Below are 21,035 nucleotides of genomic sequence, written 5' to 3'. Positions count from 1 at the left end.
TGTAGACCAACAAACACATCTGTCAACATGGTCGCACTGGTTCACGGATTTGAATAAACCACATAGCCACTTTATTAGGGATGATACATATCTTAAATACAAAATAAAACTACAGATTTCTTATTCTACAGTAGTTAAAAGAAATAAATGGATCCAATCATGAAATAAAGGGAAAGTAAATAAAAATAAAATAGATTAGTAAAAATAGGATTTGATACTGTCTAGCACCTTTTCTGTATTGTCAGATCATTTGTTTGCTGTCACAACTGGGAGAGTTTCCGCTATTGTATTACCATTATGACATGGCCATTCATGTGAGAAGCTGCATCTTGTGCCTCCCAGACTGGTTTGAGCATTTTCTGTTTAGAGTTTGTAATGTATACGTTTATACTAAAAGAGGTTTCTATTAACATCAAATGTCTGTACGATAAAATGTAATATCTCCGTAAAGCTTGTAAATATGCATTATTTTTAGGCTGTTTGTGGTGTTGTGCTTTCACTATATTTTACTGGAAGGTGTTGCTGACGTTCCAGGAAGGACTATGTACAAAAACAGCTAATAATTGCACAGTATAATGGTATTTTCATGCAAACGTAAAGAAATAAGACGATATGGCTATAGAACTAAGCTTTTTTGACAAGTTTGAACAAATGTACTGTTTCACATTTCAATGAGTACAATAAGAATAAATACCACAAATGGTAGTATTTGTTCAACCACAGTTTGTGACACAGGCACAGCGAAGAATTTAAACGGTGCATTCATGTCAAAAAAAAGAAAAAAAAGCTGGGTCATTTTATTTTATATTTAACTTAAATATCTAACCTTAAGACCAATTATTTTCAGAATCAAATTAAATCTCAATGAGTTTCAACAATATTTAGGATTTCATGGACAGAGGTTGCTTGGTCTGACTATAAAGTCTCACAATATAAGTCTATGCCACATGGGTACAATACAAAACAACTATTCAAGATGAAAGAGCTTAAAAACTCCACTAAGACGTTCACCTTTATCATTCTTAATTCAGGCCGACCATATGCAATCATCTGCAGCACACAACTTTAGTAAAACATGCTATTCTCTTGTGCTTTCTTCACTACTGCTGCAAAAGTGTCATCCACAGTTTCATAGTCATGGTCGCTGTCATCATCATTTGTGAACCCCAATCGCTTCACTAAAAAAGAAAGGGTACAGTTAATCAATCAGTAGTGTTCAATATTACAAACAGCACAAGGATGAATTGAAAAGCCTTGTTGAGCTTCTGTCATAGAGCTCTATTTGTATCCATAAATATTTAAAAATGAATAGATGAAATGTTTTCGCTTCGTCATTTAGCATAAACGAAGACTTTAGTGTATTTGGAGTTCCATATACAACGACCTGGTGCCACAAATGCATAATTAAAATATGTGTTAATCTGTTTCCAAAAGTAGTCCCCAACAAACGCACCATGGAGTGACGGATGATATAAACAACAGAGTCCCTGTGTATTAATTAGTAATGTCACTTTAAAAAAAGTGTTGTTGGTTTTGGTCTTAATAAAAATTATAAAATTTCAGCATTGTCCTTTAATTGTTTCTAGTATGGGTGTAGTAATAGTGATAAGAATCGGCAGTAAGAGATTCACCTTGTTGCATTGACTCCTCCCTTCCCACATACGTGTTTGGCAGAGCCTTGCCTGTTTTCATCTCGACGGCTGCCTGCTTTCGGGCTACAACTGGTGGAGGTTGATCATCCAAGATAGCCTGCATGGTTAAAAGGAAGTCCGAAACCTTTAGATTTCTTGAGCATAACTTATTTACCACAGCAAAAAGAGGAAGCGTCATGTATTTGTATGACACGCTGTTTCTGACCGTGAGAACTTACTGGAGGTGGTGGAGCTGGGGGCCTTCTTTTGCTATTCAGAGTCAAATCGGCTAACTCCTTATTTGGGACTCTTTTGTCTGGTCCGTGCTTGGACTTGGCTGCCTTGGATGTTTTCTTTGATGATTTTTCGGAAGACTTCGAAGATGACAGATTTCTCTTTGGTGGTCGAGGTGGAGGAGCTTCATCTGAATTTCCCTGTCTGCGATATTCATAAAAGAAGGTGTCTGTCACCTCTGTAACCCGATCCACATTACACTTAGGCGGTTGGCCGCTGGGCCACGGCAGAGCTTCCTGGGTAAAAGAGACGGACATAGAGAGCCACTGGGTTGGGATCTCAAAACAGTGGTCTGGCCTATGCAGAAAGCTCGCTTGGATGGTGGGCTCTAACATGGCCCCTTCTATTCTGAGACACGCAAACCCAACCAGGGGATCAGTCTCGAGTTCAGTGTCCCGGCTCACCACTTTCACATCCAGCGGCAAACTAAACTCTTTACCCAAGTCTTTGAGTTTGTACTTCTTGTTATCAGTTATGAGTTCCACAAAGTGACCTTGCATGTACAGAGGCAGAAAAATGTCATCTCTCTCATCCTTCTGCTTGACCTCCTCATTGTCACCATCATCATCATCATCATCATCATCTTCCTCATCATCTGGCTCTTGGAGACGCTGACACAAAAGAGCCTCGACGACCTGCTTCTGTCTCAGGCTGCTTTCACAGGGCAACTCGGTTGTTTCTAAGCGAACAACCTCCAGCTGTTCACCCACACTGAGGGCAGGCAGGCCTTCCTTATCATCTTCCTCACAGCTCCTTGTTACGCTCACCTTCAGACCCGGTGCCTGCATGGCAGCAACATACAGCTCATACACTGAATTAAACTCTCTTGGCCGCTTCCGAAATCGTCCACCGTACTGCTGAGATACCAGGAAGTACTGCTGTGTCTTTCGGCTCTTTAAGCTGGTTAATACAATCATGGCAGAGGTTCCTGTCTTGTGGAAAATGATGTTGGTGTTCTTGCTCAGTTCTGGCAGCCAACTGCACCTGAACAGAGAGCAGGTTTCTGGGCCCTCCAGTATCTTTGCTACTACAGGGAAGGATTCCTCTGGCTGGGAAAAAACCTCCGTCAGACTAAGCGGGGTCACAAAATTCACATCATCGCACATCTCTGTGACATCGACCACATCCACCTCTAAGCTGGAGGGGAACTTCAAGATGTTTTTCCTCACTGTAAAAAATAAATAAGAGAAATTATGTTAAAAAATGTTGTAGAGGAACTTGATAATACAGTGTGCTTCTTCAGTGACGGAAGATATATTCAAAACCTTTACTGTAAGCAAAAAATAGTGACAGTGTACAGTGGAAGAATACAGTGGAAAACTGTGAAAAATACTGATAGATAGATAGATAGATAGATAGATAGATAGATAGATAGATAGATAGATAGATACTTTATTTATGTAAATTAGTTTGTCACAGTAGCAATCAACTTACATAAAAGACACAAACAAGACAAACAATATCAGGAATGCAAAATACTCAATATATACAACAAAACAGTAGAGTGTATTAATTTAGGAAAGTAAACAATAAATAAAGTGCAAAAATGAAAAGTATGTGCAGTGTATATGAAGTGTATATAAGTATGTACAGTGTCTGACTCGACAACAAAAGTGATGCAAGGCCTATTGAAGTTCATATTGAGTCAATTGACGAAGGATCTGGACAGAAGTGACTTATTATAAAGTTCATTAGCAGTTGAGATCATCATTAGGTTTTTAAGATCTTAGCCTGCACATAACTGACTATTAACTTTATTTTTTTAGTAGGAAGGAAGGAGAAAAAAAAAAGGGGCAAATAAAGTGGCCACCTTGACAACATGAGCAAACAAACAGTCAACAGAAAAGCACTAGTAATGAGTAGTGGAGGACACATGTACATAAGCAGACAGACAACAACTTACAAAAAAACTGAAAATAATGAGTATAGTAAGGGCAATTTAAACACAAAAAATGTTAATCCATTTTGATCAGGTTTACAATGTGAAAATAATAACCATTATGTTTTCAAAATGCAGATAGCATAAGTAAGTTATTCTCACAGTTCATGATGGCCTTGACCTGGTACACTGGGCTGAGGGCAAGGGGCCGTTCACTCTTGGTGGTGTTCATGAGGCGAAACCTTCGACTGCGCAGGCACGGCGAGGACATGATCTCCAGCAGAGTAAAGCGCTCCTCGCTTTCACATTCCCTGAACTCCCCTTGGGAGGAAAGTGGGATACACACATCTGCCAAGGCTTCCTGTTGTCCTCGAATTTGGCAGCGCAACTGATCCTCCTTGCCCTCATGGCGCTCGATGGAGAGCACCGTCAAAGCTCTCTCGGCCCCCAGTGTGAAATTGCCAACGGTGATCTTGGAGTGGCTGGTGAAAGTGAAGGGAAGGCATGATTCCAGGCCCACGGGCCTCAGGCTCATCATCTCCTCGAGTGTGGCGTATGGCATCTCCTCTGGAACAACCTGGAACAAACCTGAGAAACAGCACCAAGTGTCAGTGGGCAGCTATGAAGCAAAACTAGCCGTTCTCACAAGAATCTTGTTTGAAGACCAACCTTTGTGGTTGATAGGCAGCTCGAACGTCTCATTGTTGTTGATGTCTTCACAGCAAACTGATAGGAGCTCAATGCCAATGACCTTTATTAGATCCCCAGTGGAAAAGCACACTTCACTTCCAGAGATTTCATAGATTGAACCTGAGACAGAGATTGTGAATGTTTACCAAATAAGGAACTAAATTACAAAATGGATGAAAAGATATATGAGGTATAAATAACATGCTTTCTTAGCGCATTTCTTAGCAAATATGACATTTTTACAATTACCATTCATGAGCAATAAAACTCTTTCAACTTAAACAAAAGCTCACTGTCTTATTTGGCAACAATATGTCATAGGGTTGAGAAAAGAAAGAAAGATGCATAATTTACAGATACAAATGTATGCAATATATACAAACAGACAAAAAACAGAAATCCAGAGAGCAGGAGAGCGATCTAATCTCTTCAGATAATCGCTAATCTTTGTCCTCATTTAACCAAACAGTTTCAGTTCTTAATGAACAAAGCAATCAAATGCTTACCTTGAAAATACACTCCAGAGCAAACTTGTAGAAGTTTTGGCAGAGAAGAGTTGTCCAATGAAGCAATATATTGTTGAAGTGGCAAAGCAGTTGTGCCTGCCATCACTGTTTCCTCAGTGCGATGCAATCCAAAGTGAAGGCAAACTGCAAATGTCAAGTGAAGCGCAAAAGGAGGCTGCTTTCTCAGTAAGAAACCACAAATGTGAACAAGGAAGTTGTGTCTGTTTGCACAGTGGTTACATTCACAGGCAGAGGACAAGTGGTATCACATATTCTTTTGTGAAGTTGTGAAAGAAGATGTCCGAGTTATTACTCTGTAATTTATTTAATTTCAGCATGATTTGCTAATAACAAAAGCAAATAGAACAAGATACACTGGGATATATACATTTATCAGGAAATGTGTCACGTGTTTGTGTGTGTGTTTGATAACTGCTGACGTGCACACATAACATTCCTAAAGAGTTACATCCTTCTTTCTCAAATTGACAGATTCTTCTCGATAAAGATTGTTTTAGGGTCTAAAACATCCCCAAAAAACGATCTAGTTTTTGAATATCAAGATGAACAACTTGGCCAAACACAAAGATCTGTTCCTCAGCACTGACACCAAAAGACAACAATAATAGTTGTTACTTGACAGGAAGGACATACATATTTATTCCAGCTCAGCAAGAAAAGGGGTTTCTTGAGTCTGCCATGACACTTGCCATGTCTTTCATGTAGGGAATGTACCCTGTCAAACTACTTAAGTATTCTGCCCCCATATGGTGGAAAAGGACAACACCTTCATTTCCTGTAGAATAAACTAGGCATCCTCCCACTTCTCTCTGTGACATGAAAAGGCAGCCCCTCACCCTCAAACCATTACCTCCCCACAACAACACGAATCTGACACATTTAGAAAAAACATTTTACTGCAGCGTGCTTATTTTGAGACAGAAATCTGGGCTCTGAGAACCCCTAGTGGTTGTTGAGGGAATTCAAAGTTGCTCTTGGTTACTTTAATTCCCCTCAGTTGTTAGCGCAATGACGATTGTAACTAAGTTCAGAATAAATTGTGTGGACAAAATGCATATTAATACATATATTTGGTGTTCTACTTTGGATGCAATGTGTTGAACTGGTAGACAACAACTCCCAGTAACCCGAAGTGACGTTTACCCAACATGCACTTCGGCTATGAGAAGATGAGGCAAGATGGCGACTAAAATAAGCAAAGAAAGTGCTCCTCCTTTTGATTGTCCATCATGGTGAGAAAATTCACATGCTAAAGTTGTAACTGTATGTTTTAATGCAATACGAGATGCAAATGGGCAAAGCAGCGTTCACTCATTCATATAACTGACCTCGTACTCAGAGATAAGCTTGTAATAACTGTTGCTAGCGTTAGCAACTAACCCAGCTAGCGCGCTAACTCGTTCACGTTGATCTTAATTTACAAATGGCGTGAGGCGTTTTCTGTCGTTTTTAAAAGAAGATGCTTCACGTTTTTAATTTGAAGGGTGTCTGCTATCAGTAGAAGGGGCTCAGTCGTTGCATAGTGTTTTTTTAACATGCATTTTTCTTTTGTCTTAGTGTTTTAAAAACATTGCAATAGATGACGACCGCTAACGCTGCAAAACGTTTCAGTGAGACGACGAGCTAACGCACAGGTCCATCGTCACAAGCACTCGTTTATTATAAATGGACCTTTAAGCATGCCAAGATGAACGTTGTTTGGCTATTGATCTATTGGCATGATCAATGTTGCACAGATGCCGGGACTTGTGTACTTTGTAAATGTTTAAATCGTTCACCAAGTGTTTTGTTTCAGGGCGGGCAAGCCGCCTCAGGGGCTCCATCTCGACGTGATGAAGGGAGACAAGCTGATGGAGGTAACTCGACCTGTTTTACTTGAGGTCACGGTGGCCTTTCCATCAGCCAGCTGTTGTTGTGAACTAGAGCTAATGCATGTAATGGATCATATTATGGGATGTAAATGCACCAGATACGAGCCTGCAGGTCCACCCTGTTCCAGATGTGTTGCACACCTCTGACTTTCTTTGGCTGCATGGCTTCAAACGGTGCGAGAGCAGATTACGCCCTGAGATTTAAGCTTTTCAGTGACAAGCAACACTGTTAAGTTATGAATCAGAGGCACAAAGATGTTGTACGTACCTGGGAGCCAGTTGTTTGAACGACCATGATTCACAGAGACCGTCTCTCCCCCTAGAAACTGATCATAGATGAAAAGAAGTACTACTTGTTTGGAAGGAACCCGGATTGGTGTGACTTCACCATCGACCACCAGTCATGCTCACGTGTACACGCTGCCCTGGTCTACCACAAACACCTGAAAAGGCTTTTTCTCATAGACCTCAACAGCAGTAAGACATCATTCACAATCACACTTGTATTCTCATGTTATATTTATAACCAGAAAGGTTGGACATACGTATGTGCATCGCTGAAAAACGAACCGGCAAAGAATATTTTTTTCTGGCCAAGAAATACACGAGAGAGAGAGAGCGAGCTTCACTGTTGGGGAAAAATTAATTGTCAACAATTTTGATAATAGATCCGTAGTTTTAATAATTGTTCAACATCATTTAGTTACAATTTTGTCAAGGCAGGGTTTTCCAGCTTTGTTATCCTATACACCTGTAAATGTAATAGTTTTTGTTTTGGACTGTTGAACTAAAGAAAGCGATTTGCGATTTTTTTCTTATTTTTTGTTCTTTTTGGAAATTTTTTAGACAAAGTACTGAATAGCTTTGCATAAAATGGTTACAACCAGAACTAAATCCCATTTGACTTTGTGTGATTTTCACCATATTAGCCCACGGCACTTACCTGGGACACATCCGTCTAGAGGCGCACAAGCCTCAACAAGTTCCTATAGACTCGACAGTATCTTTTGGGGCCTCAACAAGGACTTACACCATCAGAGAGAAACCCCAGACCCAAGGCACTGCGGGCACAGGAGACAGTAAGACAGGAGAGGACGAAGAGCTGAAAGGACTGCTTGGGCTTCCAGAAGAAGAGACAGAGCTGGAGGTACATTGGGTTTCTTGATAATAACAATATTATCATGCTCTCAAATATGAGTTAAGGGCGAATTATACTCTTGCAACTACAACTGCGGCTGGCCACGCAGTTGGATCGACGGACTCGTTTTGGTTTAAAGTTCCCGTGCCTTTTCCATACGGCAGAACATCAGGTGGGGCAACGGTCGTTTAGAGTCGACCTGCACACCGACGTTCACCAATATCTTCCTCCACGAATTTACCGCCATCTGCGTGTGCTTATACTCTGTCCGACGGGTTCTATAAATGCGAGACTCAAAAAGATGTGGTTAGTAGACCAATCACAGCCTTGCGGGCTGCGAACAGCTCGCGTAGCTTTGACGGATAGTCAGAAAACTTGGGTGACGCACACAAGCACGCAAAATGGCTGATTTGACTACGCAAGGGGGTCCATGCGTGTCTTGCATGCTTGCGTCACTGCGTAAAACCCGAGTATAAATCAGCCTTTAAACAAAAGGAGAAAAAAAAATGGCTGTTATCAAATGTTTTGTCCACAAGGTAGACTGCTAATCGGCTTCATAAAGTCTTAACAGTTTGTGTTTTTGTTTGTATGAGTAGTATTATCGCAAAATGCACTTTCTATAAGTGAAATGGAACATAACATTGACAAAGATCTAATAATAATATAACCCGTTTATGCCTATAGTGTCTTCTTAGTTTCATCACACAAGTTGTTATTGATTTTGCTGTCTTGTAAAGTAGTAATCTCTTGATATTAATGCTTGTGTGCATCTCCCCAGAACTTAACAGAGTTCAACACAGCTCACAACAAGCGCATCTCCCTACTGACTATTGAGGAGGGTAATCTGGAAATCCAGAGGCCAAAGAGGAAACGGAGGAACTCCAGGGTAACCTTCAATGAAGACGACTCTATCATTAACCCAGGTATGGATCAGAGATGAGGCTTTATTGAACTAAACACAAAGAATCCCTCATACCTTGAACAACTTTGTGTTGAAACAACTAATTTTTATGTGGATATGTGGATGTCTGCTATTTATAAGGGAAGAAAAATATTCTGTGATCCTTTTTAACACTTACAGAGGATATAGACCCCTCGGTGGGACGGTTTAGAAACATGGTGCAGACTGCTGTCATCCCCATCAAGGTAAGTTTTGTTTTTCCTTTGTCACACAGCACATGTGCTGTGTTTAAGAAAAATGAATAACTTGTAACATGTGTAGCTCACTAAATGAGCATGACACCAGCATTCTCAGAATAAGTGCTTCTGATCTGTTTCAACCAAAATTAATGTGCTCATTAGTGAGCTGATGGGTGAGAGATGTATGACCTGCAATGGTTGTGATGTGTGACTGGGAATATGTATCACTGGTGATGTTAATACACTGTCATGCCCGCTGCAGAAACGCAGATCAGAGGGTCACAACACTCTTGGTCTGGATGACCTGACTTCAAAGCGCATCCACAGCTACAACTTGGGTGGTGGTCTCTATGGGGACCTACCTCCCACAAGTCACGAGAACCAGCCAACAGGAGCTCCAGGAGGTGCTTCTATGCAGGGAGGCCTTCCTCTGCCCTTCCCCAATCCAGCGCCAGAGGTGGACCTGGCCCCAGAGGCTCCCCAGCCCCCCGTCACACTCAACCCCACGCCTGTCACAGCCCCCTATCTACCAGAGACACACAACGAGCCACGCAAAAAGAAGTATGCCAAAGAAGCTTGGCCGGGCAAGAAACCCACCCCTTCACTACTCATCTAACAATTTCTCAAAGCTGCTGACTCTCAGGTTGCCAGCAGATACATCAGGGACTGTGACCTGGCTAAGGTGGAGTCATTCAGATCGCAAATGTTCTTTTTTTTATTTGTCGTGTTACTCCTTGTCATCACAAAAGGCACCACACAATTCCTTTGTGGTCTGTCACAAGATATCATTAACATTTAGTGCTACATCAGCAGTCAATAAGTTGGCAGGAATACATCAGAAGCTTGTTGATTGCAAACACAATTAAAAGGCATTTACAAGACTTGGCAGTTAGCGTTTGAGCCTCAGAGGTGCAGTTGCCTATGTTTGTTTGTGAGTGATATGCTTCATGGATATGGCTGTTTTGGATGTTACGGTGTATTTTTTTTTTCTAATCACTTTTTCAACATTTTTTTCACTCAGTCAGTGTTTTTGAAAATGTTGTTAATCAAAAACTTTTATATAAAATATTTTACTGTGAGAAGTCAGGAAAGTCGGAGAATCCAGACATGAAGTCAGTTTCTATCAAAACAGAGGGCTGCTTTTATTTTTGAAAACCTCTTCATCTAATGTGAAGCCTTTCCATCACATGTATTCGAACAATATGACAACTCAAGTGTTTTGTGTTTGTCCAACAAGCCACTAGATGGAGACTTGTGCACAATGGTCAAAGTTCTCCATGCGGTTTAGCTGCAGAGTTGCAGGTTAATGGCCTTTTGCACCAACCTCAACATGTCAAAGTCCATTTGTGACACTCCATAAAACGTGACGACTGCAAACTTCTCGTTACTGATTTGGACTCTTCTGCTTATAAAAGCCACTTGCCCTGTCCAAACAGTATGTTGACATCTGTCCGTTAGCTTTTTCCAATATATATTGAGTTTTAAATGGTTTGTAGTATACTGTAAGTACAAGAATTTACAGTTTTCTATGTTGGCAGTTAATTGGTCTAACATGTAACGGAAAATAGTTTACAATTGAAATGGCAGCACAAAAACAAATACCAACTCTGCGGCAAAAAAAAAGGTAGTAGAGACAGGTTTGTTTTTAGTATGTTTTAATGGTCATGTAGCTTGGTCAATATCTTTCACTTGCAAAAGAATACAGTGCAGTTTATCCAGTTAACTGTTCATATTTAGTTTGCCCTGAACTGACTTGAGACATAGGAACCATCTTTGCATCGTAACAGAAAATCAGTTGTTCATGTCAAACGGGTGGAACATTATTTAATTGGTTGTAATTCCAAGTTTAAAGGTCCCATGAAATGGTATTCTCACTTAATTGGTGGTAAATATGCAGCTTAATCACAGGGCCATCATGATGCCTTTTGAAAGAAGCTTGTTTTAAACAAGAGGCAAGTAGTTTTAAGAAAGTAAGGTTGAGTTGATAGAACATGCAGAAAGATCAGATGGCCTTACTGGTTAGACGTTTAAACTTCTCTTTTGGTCTCGCCACTAAAGATGAACGGTTTTATGGATCGTTCAAGTTTCCATTTCATGGGATCTTATAAGTGAAAGGTTGGATATCAGAGAACAAAAGATGAGGTTTCACTTTTACAAACTGCTGGTGACTTTTGGTCCTTGTGGATTTTGTAATCATGACTGTAAATAAAAAATGAATTACTTTTGACTGAAAACGCTGCAGTGTTTTCAACTATGATTAAATATTGTTAAATTGTATCTGTTTTCCCTGAAAGGTCATCAAACAGGAAAGTCATTCAATAACTTCTCAGCAAACGGACTTGGAACAGATACTTTATTCTATTCTATAGATATTCATTAATCAGATACCTCTGGAGTACTTTGGACCGGCTTCGAAAGTCAATTTACAAAGTGGCAGTAAACTTTTCAGAAATTAATTGAACAGCAATTATTTTATGACCACGAGAAAAAGAAAAGTCAGCTTCAACTTTTGGCGTTTTGACCTGGTGCAGCCGTCGCCCACAACAAAATTTTACAGTGGATAATGCATTTACAAAAGAGATTTTAAACTTATTTGGTGCAAATGTCTTGCCACAATATAGGCCTTATTCTTTTTTTCATCTATGAAGTGCAAAAATGTCTCTTAAAAACGGCTCCAGTGAGAAGAATATTCTAAAATACAAACTAGTAATTTCTCCCCAAAATGTTCACCCACTGAAGAAAGTATTTCAGTCATTTTTTACATTATTAGTGATTTTATGTCGATCTTAAGATTTAGATTTATTGCATTTACACTTGTGGGTGTACAGGTTTGATCTTGATGTGGATGCCATTGATTGAGCGAAGCACCAAACTAGCTATTAACTTGGGCTTCTGAGTAGGATCCTCTATCAGATGGTATCTCTTCAGAGTCAGGGCTGTCGCCACTTTCAGCTCGTTCATGGCAAAGTTCTGACCAATGCAGTTTCTGAGTGGGGAAAACAAACAATTTGAGGAACATGATGATACATGAAATGCTTTAAGGCAACAAGAAGACAGCAACATGCCATGACTAGTGAAATCAAAGTAAAAAACAAACAAACATTGTTTTGAAGTCAAAGAAATCAAACCAACAGTCAGTACCAACTAATTTTTATTTTCGAATTTGGATTTGGATTGGAGAGATAAAAACATCCATCCATCCATCCATCCATTGTCAGCCACTTGTCCAGGGTTGCGCTGCGGTGGCAGCAGGCCCAGAAGGCCCAGGCTTCCCTCTCACCCGCAACACTTTCCAGCTAATTCTAGGGGATCCCAAGTTGTTCCCAGGCCAGCCGGGAGATGTAATCCCTCCAGCATGTCCTGGGGTCTCCTACCAGTTGGACGTGCCTGGAAAACCTCTAATGGGAGGCGTCCAGGAGGCATCCTGATTAGATGCCCGACCCACCTCAGCTGACTCCTTTTGACACGATAAAAATATATGGATTCTAAATTTGCTCCCACCCATGTGCTCTAACGGTATGAAGAATGTGAGTTCCCTGTATGCGCTTGCAGTCTGTGCGATGATTGAGCCTTTACTGTGGAGATGAGGAATAGTTCAAAGGCAACTTCTGCTTTTATTTCAGCCCTAAAAGACTTGCACAAAGCATGTGGGAGATTTTCCACCATACTGGTGACTTATAATCTTTACCTATCAACACGCTTTTCAAAATTGTTTTTTACTGCAAGGCAATTGAGTTGTAAAAGGTTACTTTTATATTGCCATAAAGTAAGTGAGGCTGGTGTTCAGTCCGCAGTGCGTGACAGTGTAGCAAACTGAGTCCAGTGTAGCTGGAAGACGAGTTCATAGTGACCCAGTTCAAATGATCAGGACATACCTTGGCCCTGCTGAGAAGGGCACGAATGCATGTGGGGACCTCTTGGAAGCATTCTCCGGGAGAAAACGCAGAGGGTCAAACTCCTAAGATAAAAAGACAAAAACACCAGTGCGGCATAAGAAACCTTTATTTTTTTCTTTATTCGTCCCCTGATAATCTAATACCGTGAGAGAATACACAGTGGCAGAAGGGGTCACTTTTTATGTAGTTGGGTCCGCCACAACAAAGTTAGAACTTTACTCGATTCTATGTCCACCATCACGTTGATTTGCTCAGGATGATCATCTTGACTTACATGAGGGTTTTCCCAGACAGCTGCATTCCTGTGAATCCCAAACACACTTGTTCCAACAAAACAACCTACAAATGAGAAAAAGATAAAGGGTTTTAGTACACCTTGTTTTACAGACTCTGTGCAATCCCAAACCCCAAAAGACTAACATTTAATAAATTAAAGTGGTTTTTTTTAATCTGCTACAACCAGTTAAAGCATCCATGTTTATATATGCTGCATGTTACGCAAGGCGGACTTAGGCCATAGATCCATTATGGAAAACCAATCCAAGACTTAACCAATACAAGTTAATATAGTCTTCCATTGAGGTAAACATTATGAAGTAATCAAGAGCATGCTGCCTTACTTAGTGTATGTGAACTTTCCAAAAGTAGTAACAAACCTTTTGGCAAAGTCTTTCCATCAAAAAAGGTCATGGGTTTGGTGGTGAGTCTGGATATTCCTGGTACAGGAGGGTAAAGGCGAAGGGATTCTTTGATGCACATTGTAGTGTATGGAATTTTACTGAGATCCTCCCTTAAAATAAAACAGACACATTAGTTTGTCAATATTCTAAACAAAAAAAGTGAGAGCCTAAAGGTCATCTAATCCAGCTGTTGTGACAGTGACTTGCATTGCACGTTACAAAAAAGCTGTCAACAATGTAAGCCCACCACGCTAAGGTGTCCTTGCCATCCAGAGCTTGAGTGATCTCTTCCCTGCAAAGCTTCTGGTGTTCTGGGTGGCAGGCCAGCGAGTACAGGATGAAAGACAAGCCACTGGCCGTGGTATCATGGCCCTCAAACATGAAGGTGTCCACCTCTGATCGTACATCTTCATCTGACAGACCCTGTCGCTTCTCATCCTGAAGGTGAGAGAATAGAGAGAAATGTAAAAAAAATAAGCATGCCTTTTGTGAATGGGCCACTTCTACTACTGTATACTTTATTTGTAAAGAACGTTTTAAAACAAGTACTGTACTTGACAATGAAACTATAAGAAAACAAATAAAATACAAAGATAAAGTATTAGGGCAGCCAGTTGAGTGTTGAGTTGTGAAAATTCCAGAGACGGGTAACAAACATCTCACCAGGTGAAAGGTGAAGCACTTAACCTTTTGAGCCTCATGCCCCCGAAAACCTGTTGCACCCATTATCAGACAAGGAAATGATAAAAAAAAAAGGTCAAGTGATGTTTCCTACAAGATCTCTGGAACCACAACGTGGTTTAAGTTACTAAAATACAGTAAAGACTTGTGGGAAGAGATCTATCCGAACAGAAAAAAACAATTACCGTTAAGTTTATGTAATTACATAACCCCGTAACCTCAAAAAACTTTGCTGTCATTTTTTCGCGCAAAAGTAACGTTTCACCTTTCTAGTAATAAATACACTTTACAAAGTCGGATTTCAACAATAAACACCTCTATGTAAATCTCCGAGCCTGTACGAATCCAACAAGGTATTGCACACTTAATGCATCGCATTTAACATTATTGAAGGCTTTGTTTTATTGTGATTCTGGTTCTTTAGGTCATTCATTATCTTTTCAAAGCGGGGTGTTTCAACTTTGTAGGTTGTTGTTTCGGCCTTTCACCGAGGAGTTGAAAACACTCGGAGCGGCTCGAAAATGCACGGTCAGGAAATCTTTTTTAGATCTTGCTAGGTGTTTATAGTAAAGATTAAAATGTGGTATTTTTTTATTTAAAAAAAAAATCTTTTCACAAAACAATTCTGAAAAAAAAGATATAAAATAACACAAGTATTAGAACTCATTTGGGGTTCATATCACTACTTGAACACAGACCTGCTAAATCCTCAAAGGGCTCATTCCCGTGCGGGGCACTTTGGGGCTATTACTTAATTTACAAATGACGAATCTGTAATGTATAGTATGAACACCCAATCATAATAGGCAAGCTTATTAATAAAGAATAAAACATTCATAACTGTGTTCATGAATTACTAATAAATAAATGATATACATTATGAATTAAGTGTTCTACTCATGCTTTTGCTAATACTAAATAATGTGTAGTTATTTAAAATTGTTACCACATACTCTTGCTAAGAGAAGGATGTCCAGAAAGTCCACGTTTCTCTTGGCTTGCACGCGATCCAACTCATTCTCCTCCTTTAGTGCTTCTTTCCTCTTTCTTATGACTTCCTCTTCAAAAAAGTAATAGACAATGAATGAGTATTTGCAGACTAAATCCTAAAATGCAGCAACGTGGAATCTAATTGACCATACACCAAAAACGTACTGTGGGTATGTTATCTTGCAAATTGATCAAATCTAGTCTGATTGATATTTGGCAAACAATGTAAGGTTTTACCTGTATGTCTGCGAGCCACCCTGCAAGCTTTTCTAAATCTAAAGCCATGTGGGCTGATGTAGAAAAGGATGTCACTGTGGTATGGAAATGTCCGGAGCCGCAGGTTAACGAGGTAACTGAGGTCATACACTGCTTTGATGTATGCATTTTTCCCACTGAAATAAGAACATGTGCATTGAAAGCTAAATGTCTTGCACTCATGATGCAGGCAGCTGAAGCAGGAAACAATTGAGAACCGAGACCAGAACCTGTGACTGGCGGGACAAACTTGGTTATGAATTTACCTCTCAGTCTGACAGTTGCTGTTGTCGCTGAAGGCACACTTCAAGATGGTGTCTAGTGTCATGAGGCTCACATGTTCAAACAGTTCAAAGGACTCATTGCTGCTTGCATATCTTCCCCATTTGTCCTGACAACAGTGAGAGAACAGATGTGACATCTTTGCAGGAGATGGACAAAACTCCAACACTCTCATGAGCTCAACCAACGCTGACACAAGTTTTTTTGTCTAGATTTTCTAAACATTACTACACCATTGTGGTCTTTGTTTACTTATTATGAATTGACTAATAGTCATTTACATACCAGCATAGTTTTAGTAGAGTCTGACATCAGTTTTGTGTATGGTTTCAAAACATCATAATGGAAACCTGGGGTCAAGAGTCTTCTGTGTCTAAACCACTTCGGACCTTGTGACACCAACAAGCCTTCACCTAAAGACAGACAGCCATGCATGTGTGTCAGTGAGTAAACAATTCTGTTGTCACTGCAATATGTAGGGGAAGGGCAAAGCGGCCTTACCAATCCATTGCATAATAAAACCATACGAAACATTATCTTTTGGCTCTGTTAGGAGACAAACAAATACACATGATGTTACATTGCCTTTGGGTTGTAGAAAAAATGTCACCATCGCCTCTGTCGGACACTATACAAAGCACTAAATTCACATCACTGATCTCTTAGTGCATCACATCAGTACAGAAAATAGCAATCGCTCACTCACCTGTTGATGCCAGTACCGTTTTCACATAATCTGGATCATGAATAGCGACGAAACAAAAAAAGGGACCAAACCACAATTGGAAAGCATATGGGTAGGACTCTCCCCATTTCAAAAACCTGTAGAGGTCTTCCCCATCTTGTTTGAACTGAAAGAGAAATGTAGACAAGTAGAAAGCGTAACCAACCCTGTCCATCCTGTAGCTGTGGGAAGACAGTTGGGTCGCCTGTACTACTCTAACACGCTGATTTGAAGCAAACCACAACATTAAGTACTCAATTGTTTCACATTGTTTGCATTAAACATGTTTACTTGAATACAAGTAAATAATATAATATAAAAAATGTACATCAGAATACAGAAAGTAAAAGTACTTTATACATTGGTTCTTTAAAAAAGTTTGATACATAATAGATACTTTAAAGCCCTTATTACAATTAAAAAAGTTAAGCCTCATTAGAAACTGATATCCAGCATTTACATGTTGACATTGGTCAAGGTGAAGGTAATTTGAGTCAGTTCCCTAAATACTATGTATTAAAAAATACATAATCATTTTGTAAGTTACATGTTTACTTATTTATAAGGGACAACGCAACAATGAACAACATGCAAACGTGTATGTATAAGCCAAAAATTGGCTAATAGTTATAATGCATGTATCTGCAAGGTAACTACAGGTACAATATAACTGTGTTTTTTTTTCACTGGAGTCCTTTGAAATATAATGCACCTTTATACGCAATGTTACTGTACGGTGGCTTGTACAACGTTGTTTTTTACTTATTAAATCAAATTGACCAATTGCTTCAATACACGGCATATCTGGGGGCTTTTTGGGCTATCCAAGCACCCGTACCGTAACACCAGGAGGAATAGACGTCCGCACCGATAATGATGGCTTACTTCACCGAAGTGAAGTATGAATATAAGCACACATGCACCGTCCAACAAATTGCACTTTCCTACAGTTTCTGAATTACCTGATTCACGTGTCCAAAAAGCCAGTGCGCGCGTGGTCCGGGGAAAGCTTCAACGCTTCGGAGCATGTGTCTTCTTTGAGCGAGTAACACTGAGACCTTATAGACAGCGGCGACAAGACCAAGTAGAGCCAACACGTGAAGCGTCTGAGGCCAGCCCAAATGCGATGCCGCGAAGTCTACAGCGGACTCCATTCCGGTTGAGCTTGAGCTCTACTGAAGTAACGACTCTTTGAACACACTTTGGAGATGAACAGAGATGTGCGCAACAAACTCTGAAGTAGGTCACGTTAGTATGACGCAATCGCAAGCGGTGGAGTGGGCTCGAACCGACTCTCAAATGGACTGGCGCGTGTGTGTGTGTTTTTTTTTCTGGTTTGAGTTTCCTTTCTTGGAGTAGGTACATTTGGTTTGTGTGCAGTGGAGGTTTATTCAGAATTTGTCAACATATTTTGTGACAACTTTTTTTAATGCATACCACTCCACTGACCTACCTGATGATGCAATTTAGCCCTTTGTTTATTTTCTTTGCTTGTTCATTTAAAAAAAAAAATGTTTTAATGTATTACTTTAATCTCCGCATTTAGGCTTTCTATGGGGAAGTCTCCTTGATGCTTTGTCAATTCAATATTTTCTGTCTCTTTTCTGTCTCTGGCTCTGGGTCTTTTGCATTCAGTACCGCAAGGTTATTTAGAGAGAGTTATATATTTGTTACTGCAGTGCTCTCTGCACTCCTGAAGACCTCCGTCTCCTCAGTAGAAAGAGTCTGCTTTGTCCCATTTTTATAAAGTGCATGAGTGTGATCGGTCTGGTCCAGTTTATTGTTCAAGTGAACACTCATGTACTTATAAGACTTCACAATCTCAATATTCATTCCCTGGATGTTCATTGGTGCCGGAGGAGAGTGTTTACCCCGGCAGAAGTCCACCGCCAACTCTTTGGTTTTTCAGAGTTGATGTGGAGGCCGTTCCGCTGGCCCATCCTATAAAGTCCTGGTTCAGTTCCTTGTCTGTTCACTGTCATCATCGGCAGAGATGAGGCCGACAATTGCAGAGCCGTCAGAGAACTTTTGCAGTTGGCAGTTAACAGAGTTGTGTTTGAAGACCTTCGGTTTGTCTTGCTCACATCTGATTCATATTGCTCATGTCATGTAAACTTTTCCATTCCAACACTGCTTGTTATGATTGTCTGCTCCGTGAAAACAAGGTGTGAAAAATGCCACGCCATAAGAACAGTAGTGTGGGGGGAAACCACGACAAAGCTCCACTGCTTTGGCTGTTGGACCACTTCCGATGTGTCACTGTGAATGTAGTCAAAGTGCTCAATCTAAAACCTTCTCGTGCCATGCACAGTCTTTGATCTGTGTTTTGTTGCTTGCACAATGCAAAAAGGCTTTGCTTTTCTACTTATTATTATTTGGAATTCATCCCTCTTTACCTCAGGAAACGGTAAGAAACGGACTAAATCATTCATATAACCTTTCATTTAGAATGTGATTTCGAAAGTATGTGTTATTCATATTTTACATTTGTCAAAATACTCCTAGTGTGTAACAGAAAACTTGTATTTTGGCAGCCACTATGCACCTTCTGTTCTCGCTGGGATGTCAAGCTGTGATACCTTGTCAACATTACAGAAGTGATTCAAACTCTTTCAAATGGTCCTACAAGAAAGACGAACAAAGCCGCGTGATATATTTTCAAGATAAGACGGGAATAGAGCATCATCAGCTGCTCTTTCGCTCGAGAATGAAGGTGCCAAACAATGGTTCTTTGGTCATCAACTATTTCACAGAGGAGGATCAAGGCCTTTACTGGTGTGAAAATTGTTTTCAAGACAATTGTTGGAATCAACCGCCCACAATCGTCAGCGTGAAGAAAGGTCAGAATTATTGGGATTGTCATAAATTGTTCTTTTAAAACTGAATAAAACCACCAAACAGATTTTCGTATGAAGTGATAAACATTTTGCCAAAACTAATCCCTTTCTCATATGAACAATACCTTTTTTTTATTTTCAGAAATTCTGAGAGAAATTCGTCAGACATTCTACGTTATTGCAGGCATCAGTTTTACTTTTCCATGTCCAGGTGATTTTCTTAACTTAAAATGGACATTTGAAGCAAGTCACACGAATGCAATCAGGAACTCCGGACGAGGACCAGAACAAGACTTTGGGACTTACAACAAGTCTATATACATTGTAAATGTCAAAAGAGCAGATGCTGGGAAATATACCTGTTGGAAAAGTGGATGTGATGGACACAAGCAGAAGCTACTCACCATCAACTTGTGTGTACTAACAGGTGAGAAACACACATACAATGTATTATGTCAAAATGTAATGTTATTACCTAAAATCTTTTTTTTTTTCCGTATCACAGTACACAACAGTGGGGTTTCTTGTGCTGTGATGTGTGACATAGAATTCAGTCACATCAAAGCAAACAGCACGATAAATGTGGAGACAGGCACAAGGACAATATCCGTGCCTGTAGATTCAAATGGCTCTTTAAATTGCAGCGCAAAGCAGATGTTTTATGGACACATTACAGTTAACAGCACTCACAGGTCATCACACGCTCTCAACGTCTCAACAGGTGGGTGTTTTTCTGTATGTCTCTTCAAAGAGTTCTTGGGCCGAATCAAAGGAATTAAAATTGTGTGTTTTCTTTTCTTTTTTACAGACTTTTCTACAGAGCCTGGATATCTGATGGCAGTTATTTATGCAACATCAGCTGCCCTTACGACTCTTATTTTAATTCCACTTTTAATTTGCTACAGACAAAAATTGCTGGCAGGTAGAGCATGCAGGTTTTTGTCATATTGAACTTCCTATTTATTGTTTTGTGGTTAGGTGCCTTGAAAAAAAAGTAGACTTATGACACCCCCCCAAATTCTTTTTCTGTTTCCGTCTCTTCACAGCGTGTCCTGTTTACTTTTGTTGCTGTAGCTTGAATGATGAGGTAAGTGATGATGATGATGATGATGACGATGGCATAACCTAACACTATACCATGCAGCAATGAACATAACAGTCTTACTTCTTTCTGCAGGTGGAAGAGGAGACTTCAGTGGTTTATTCATCAATTGTGTTTAGGAGAACTGCTCAGACAACAAATCATCCTATGACTTCCAGAGACAGTCTTGTGTATAGTCAAATAAAAGTAAAAACAAAAAGTCAAGAATTAAATTGTTCCATAGATGCAACTGTTTAAAATGATGGCTCCCTTGGATGAGTAAAACGTGTTTGTGACTTCACCTGAAGGGAAAGCTTCACGCATTGGGTGCATGAGTTCTTTGATGGAGAAGTTTCCTCACTGGGTGAAATGATCCATGCAGCAGCTGTGATGAGCGCTGACTAAATTATCTACTACACAATGTAAAAAAATGAATTTA

At 40.0% G+C, this 21,035-nt stretch overlaps 3 protein-coding genes and 1 long non-coding RNA gene across 4 annotated transcripts; 2 read left to right on the top strand and 2 right to left on the bottom strand.

The window, feature by feature from the left end:
- Positions 1-137: 137 nt before the first annotated feature.
- Positions 138-5,103, bottom strand: themis2 (thymocyte selection associated family member 2). The gene is made up of 6 exons (XM_068570775.1): positions 5,001-5,103; positions 4,474-4,614; positions 3,967-4,392; positions 1,871-3,093; positions 1,632-1,749; positions 138-1,178 (listed from the first exon to the last, which is right to left on the bottom strand). The coding sequence occupies exons 1-6, from the start codon at positions 5,101-5,103 to the stop codon at positions 1,066-1,068; spliced, it is 2,124 nt and encodes a 707-aa protein (XP_068426876.1). The 3' UTR covers positions 138-1,065.
- A 1,060-nt stretch (positions 5,104-6,163) lies between these two features.
- ppp1r8b (protein phosphatase 1, regulatory subunit 8b) lies at positions 6,164-10,468 on the top strand. The gene is made up of 7 exons (XM_068569997.1): positions 6,164-6,253; positions 6,817-6,877; positions 7,216-7,369; positions 7,822-8,039; positions 8,809-8,953; positions 9,112-9,176; positions 9,433-10,468. Exons 1-7 carry the CDS (start codon positions 6,201-6,203, stop codon positions 9,784-9,786), a joined length of 1,050 nt encoding a protein of 349 aa, XP_068426098.1. The 5' UTR covers positions 6,164-6,200; the 3' UTR covers positions 9,787-10,468.
- A 367-nt stretch (positions 10,469-10,835) lies between these two features.
- Positions 10,836-17,867, bottom strand: cyp4t8 (cytochrome P450, family 4, subfamily T, polypeptide 8). Its single transcript, XM_068569998.1, has 12 exons — positions 17,641-17,867; positions 16,661-16,805; positions 16,456-16,500; positions 16,240-16,367; positions 15,939-16,063; positions 15,655-15,809; positions 15,381-15,487; positions 13,994-14,184; positions 13,723-13,856; positions 13,341-13,405; positions 13,046-13,128; positions 10,836-12,156 (listed from the first exon to the last, which is right to left on the bottom strand). The coding sequence occupies exons 1-12, from the start codon at positions 17,830-17,832 to the stop codon at positions 11,979-11,981; spliced, it is 1,548 nt and encodes a 515-aa protein (XP_068426099.1). The 5' UTR covers positions 17,833-17,867; the 3' UTR covers positions 10,836-11,978.
- Positions 17,868-20,388: 2,521 nt separating this feature from the next.
- LOC137780856 (uncharacterized) lies at positions 20,389-20,783 on the top strand. Its single transcript, XR_011077177.1, has 3 exons — positions 20,389-20,437; positions 20,562-20,602; positions 20,693-20,783. It is a non-coding gene; the product is annotated as an uncharacterized lncRNA (long non-coding RNA).
- The last annotated feature ends 252 nt before the right edge of the window (positions 20,784-21,035 follow it).

Source organism: Clinocottus analis, unplaced genomic scaffold, assembly GCF_023055335.1.
Source record: "Clinocottus analis isolate CAN_PGR_092001 unplaced genomic scaffold, fCliAna1.0.p SCAF_9, whole genome shotgun sequence".
In the NCBI taxonomy this organism is placed as follows: domain Eukaryota; kingdom Metazoa; phylum Chordata; class Actinopteri; order Perciformes; family Cottidae; genus Clinocottus; species Clinocottus analis.
This window is presented reverse-complemented; position numbering and strand designations above follow the sequence as displayed.

Coding starts and splice junctions, on each gene's coding strand:
- ppp1r8b (XM_068569997.1), top strand. CDS start 6,201: ATGGCGACTAAAATAAGCAAAGAAAGTGCTCCTCCTTTTGATTGTCCA. Junction 6,254..6,816: donor CCTTTTGATTGTCCATCATG/GTGAGAAAATTC, acceptor GTTTTGTTTCAG/GGCGGGCAAGCCGCCTCAGG. Junction 7,370..7,821: donor TCTCATAGACCTCAACAGCA/GTAAGACATCAT, acceptor TCACCATATTAG/CCCACGGCACTTACCTGGGA.
- themis2 (XM_068570775.1), bottom strand. CDS start 5,103: ATGGCAGGCACAACTGCTTTGCCACTTCAACAATATATTGCTTCATTG. Junction 4,615..5,000: donor CTCTGGAGTGTATTTTCAAG/GTAAGCATTTGA, acceptor TCTCTGTCTCAG/GTTCAATCTATGAAATCTCT. Junction 1,750..1,870: donor CCCCAGCTCCACCACCTCCA/GTAAGTTCTCAC, acceptor TTAACCATGCAG/GCTATCTTGGATGATCAACC.
- cyp4t8 (XM_068569998.1), bottom strand. CDS start 17,832: ATGGAGTCCGCTGTAGACTTCGCGGCATCGCATTTGGGCTGGCCTCAG. Junction 16,064..16,239: donor ACTCTACTAAAACTATGCTG/GTATGTAAATGA, acceptor CACTGTTGTCAG/GACAAATGGGGAAGATATGC. Junction 15,810..15,938: donor AGCAACTGTCAGACTGAGAG/GTAAATTCATAA, acceptor TTCTTATTTCAG/TGGGAAAAATGCATACATCA.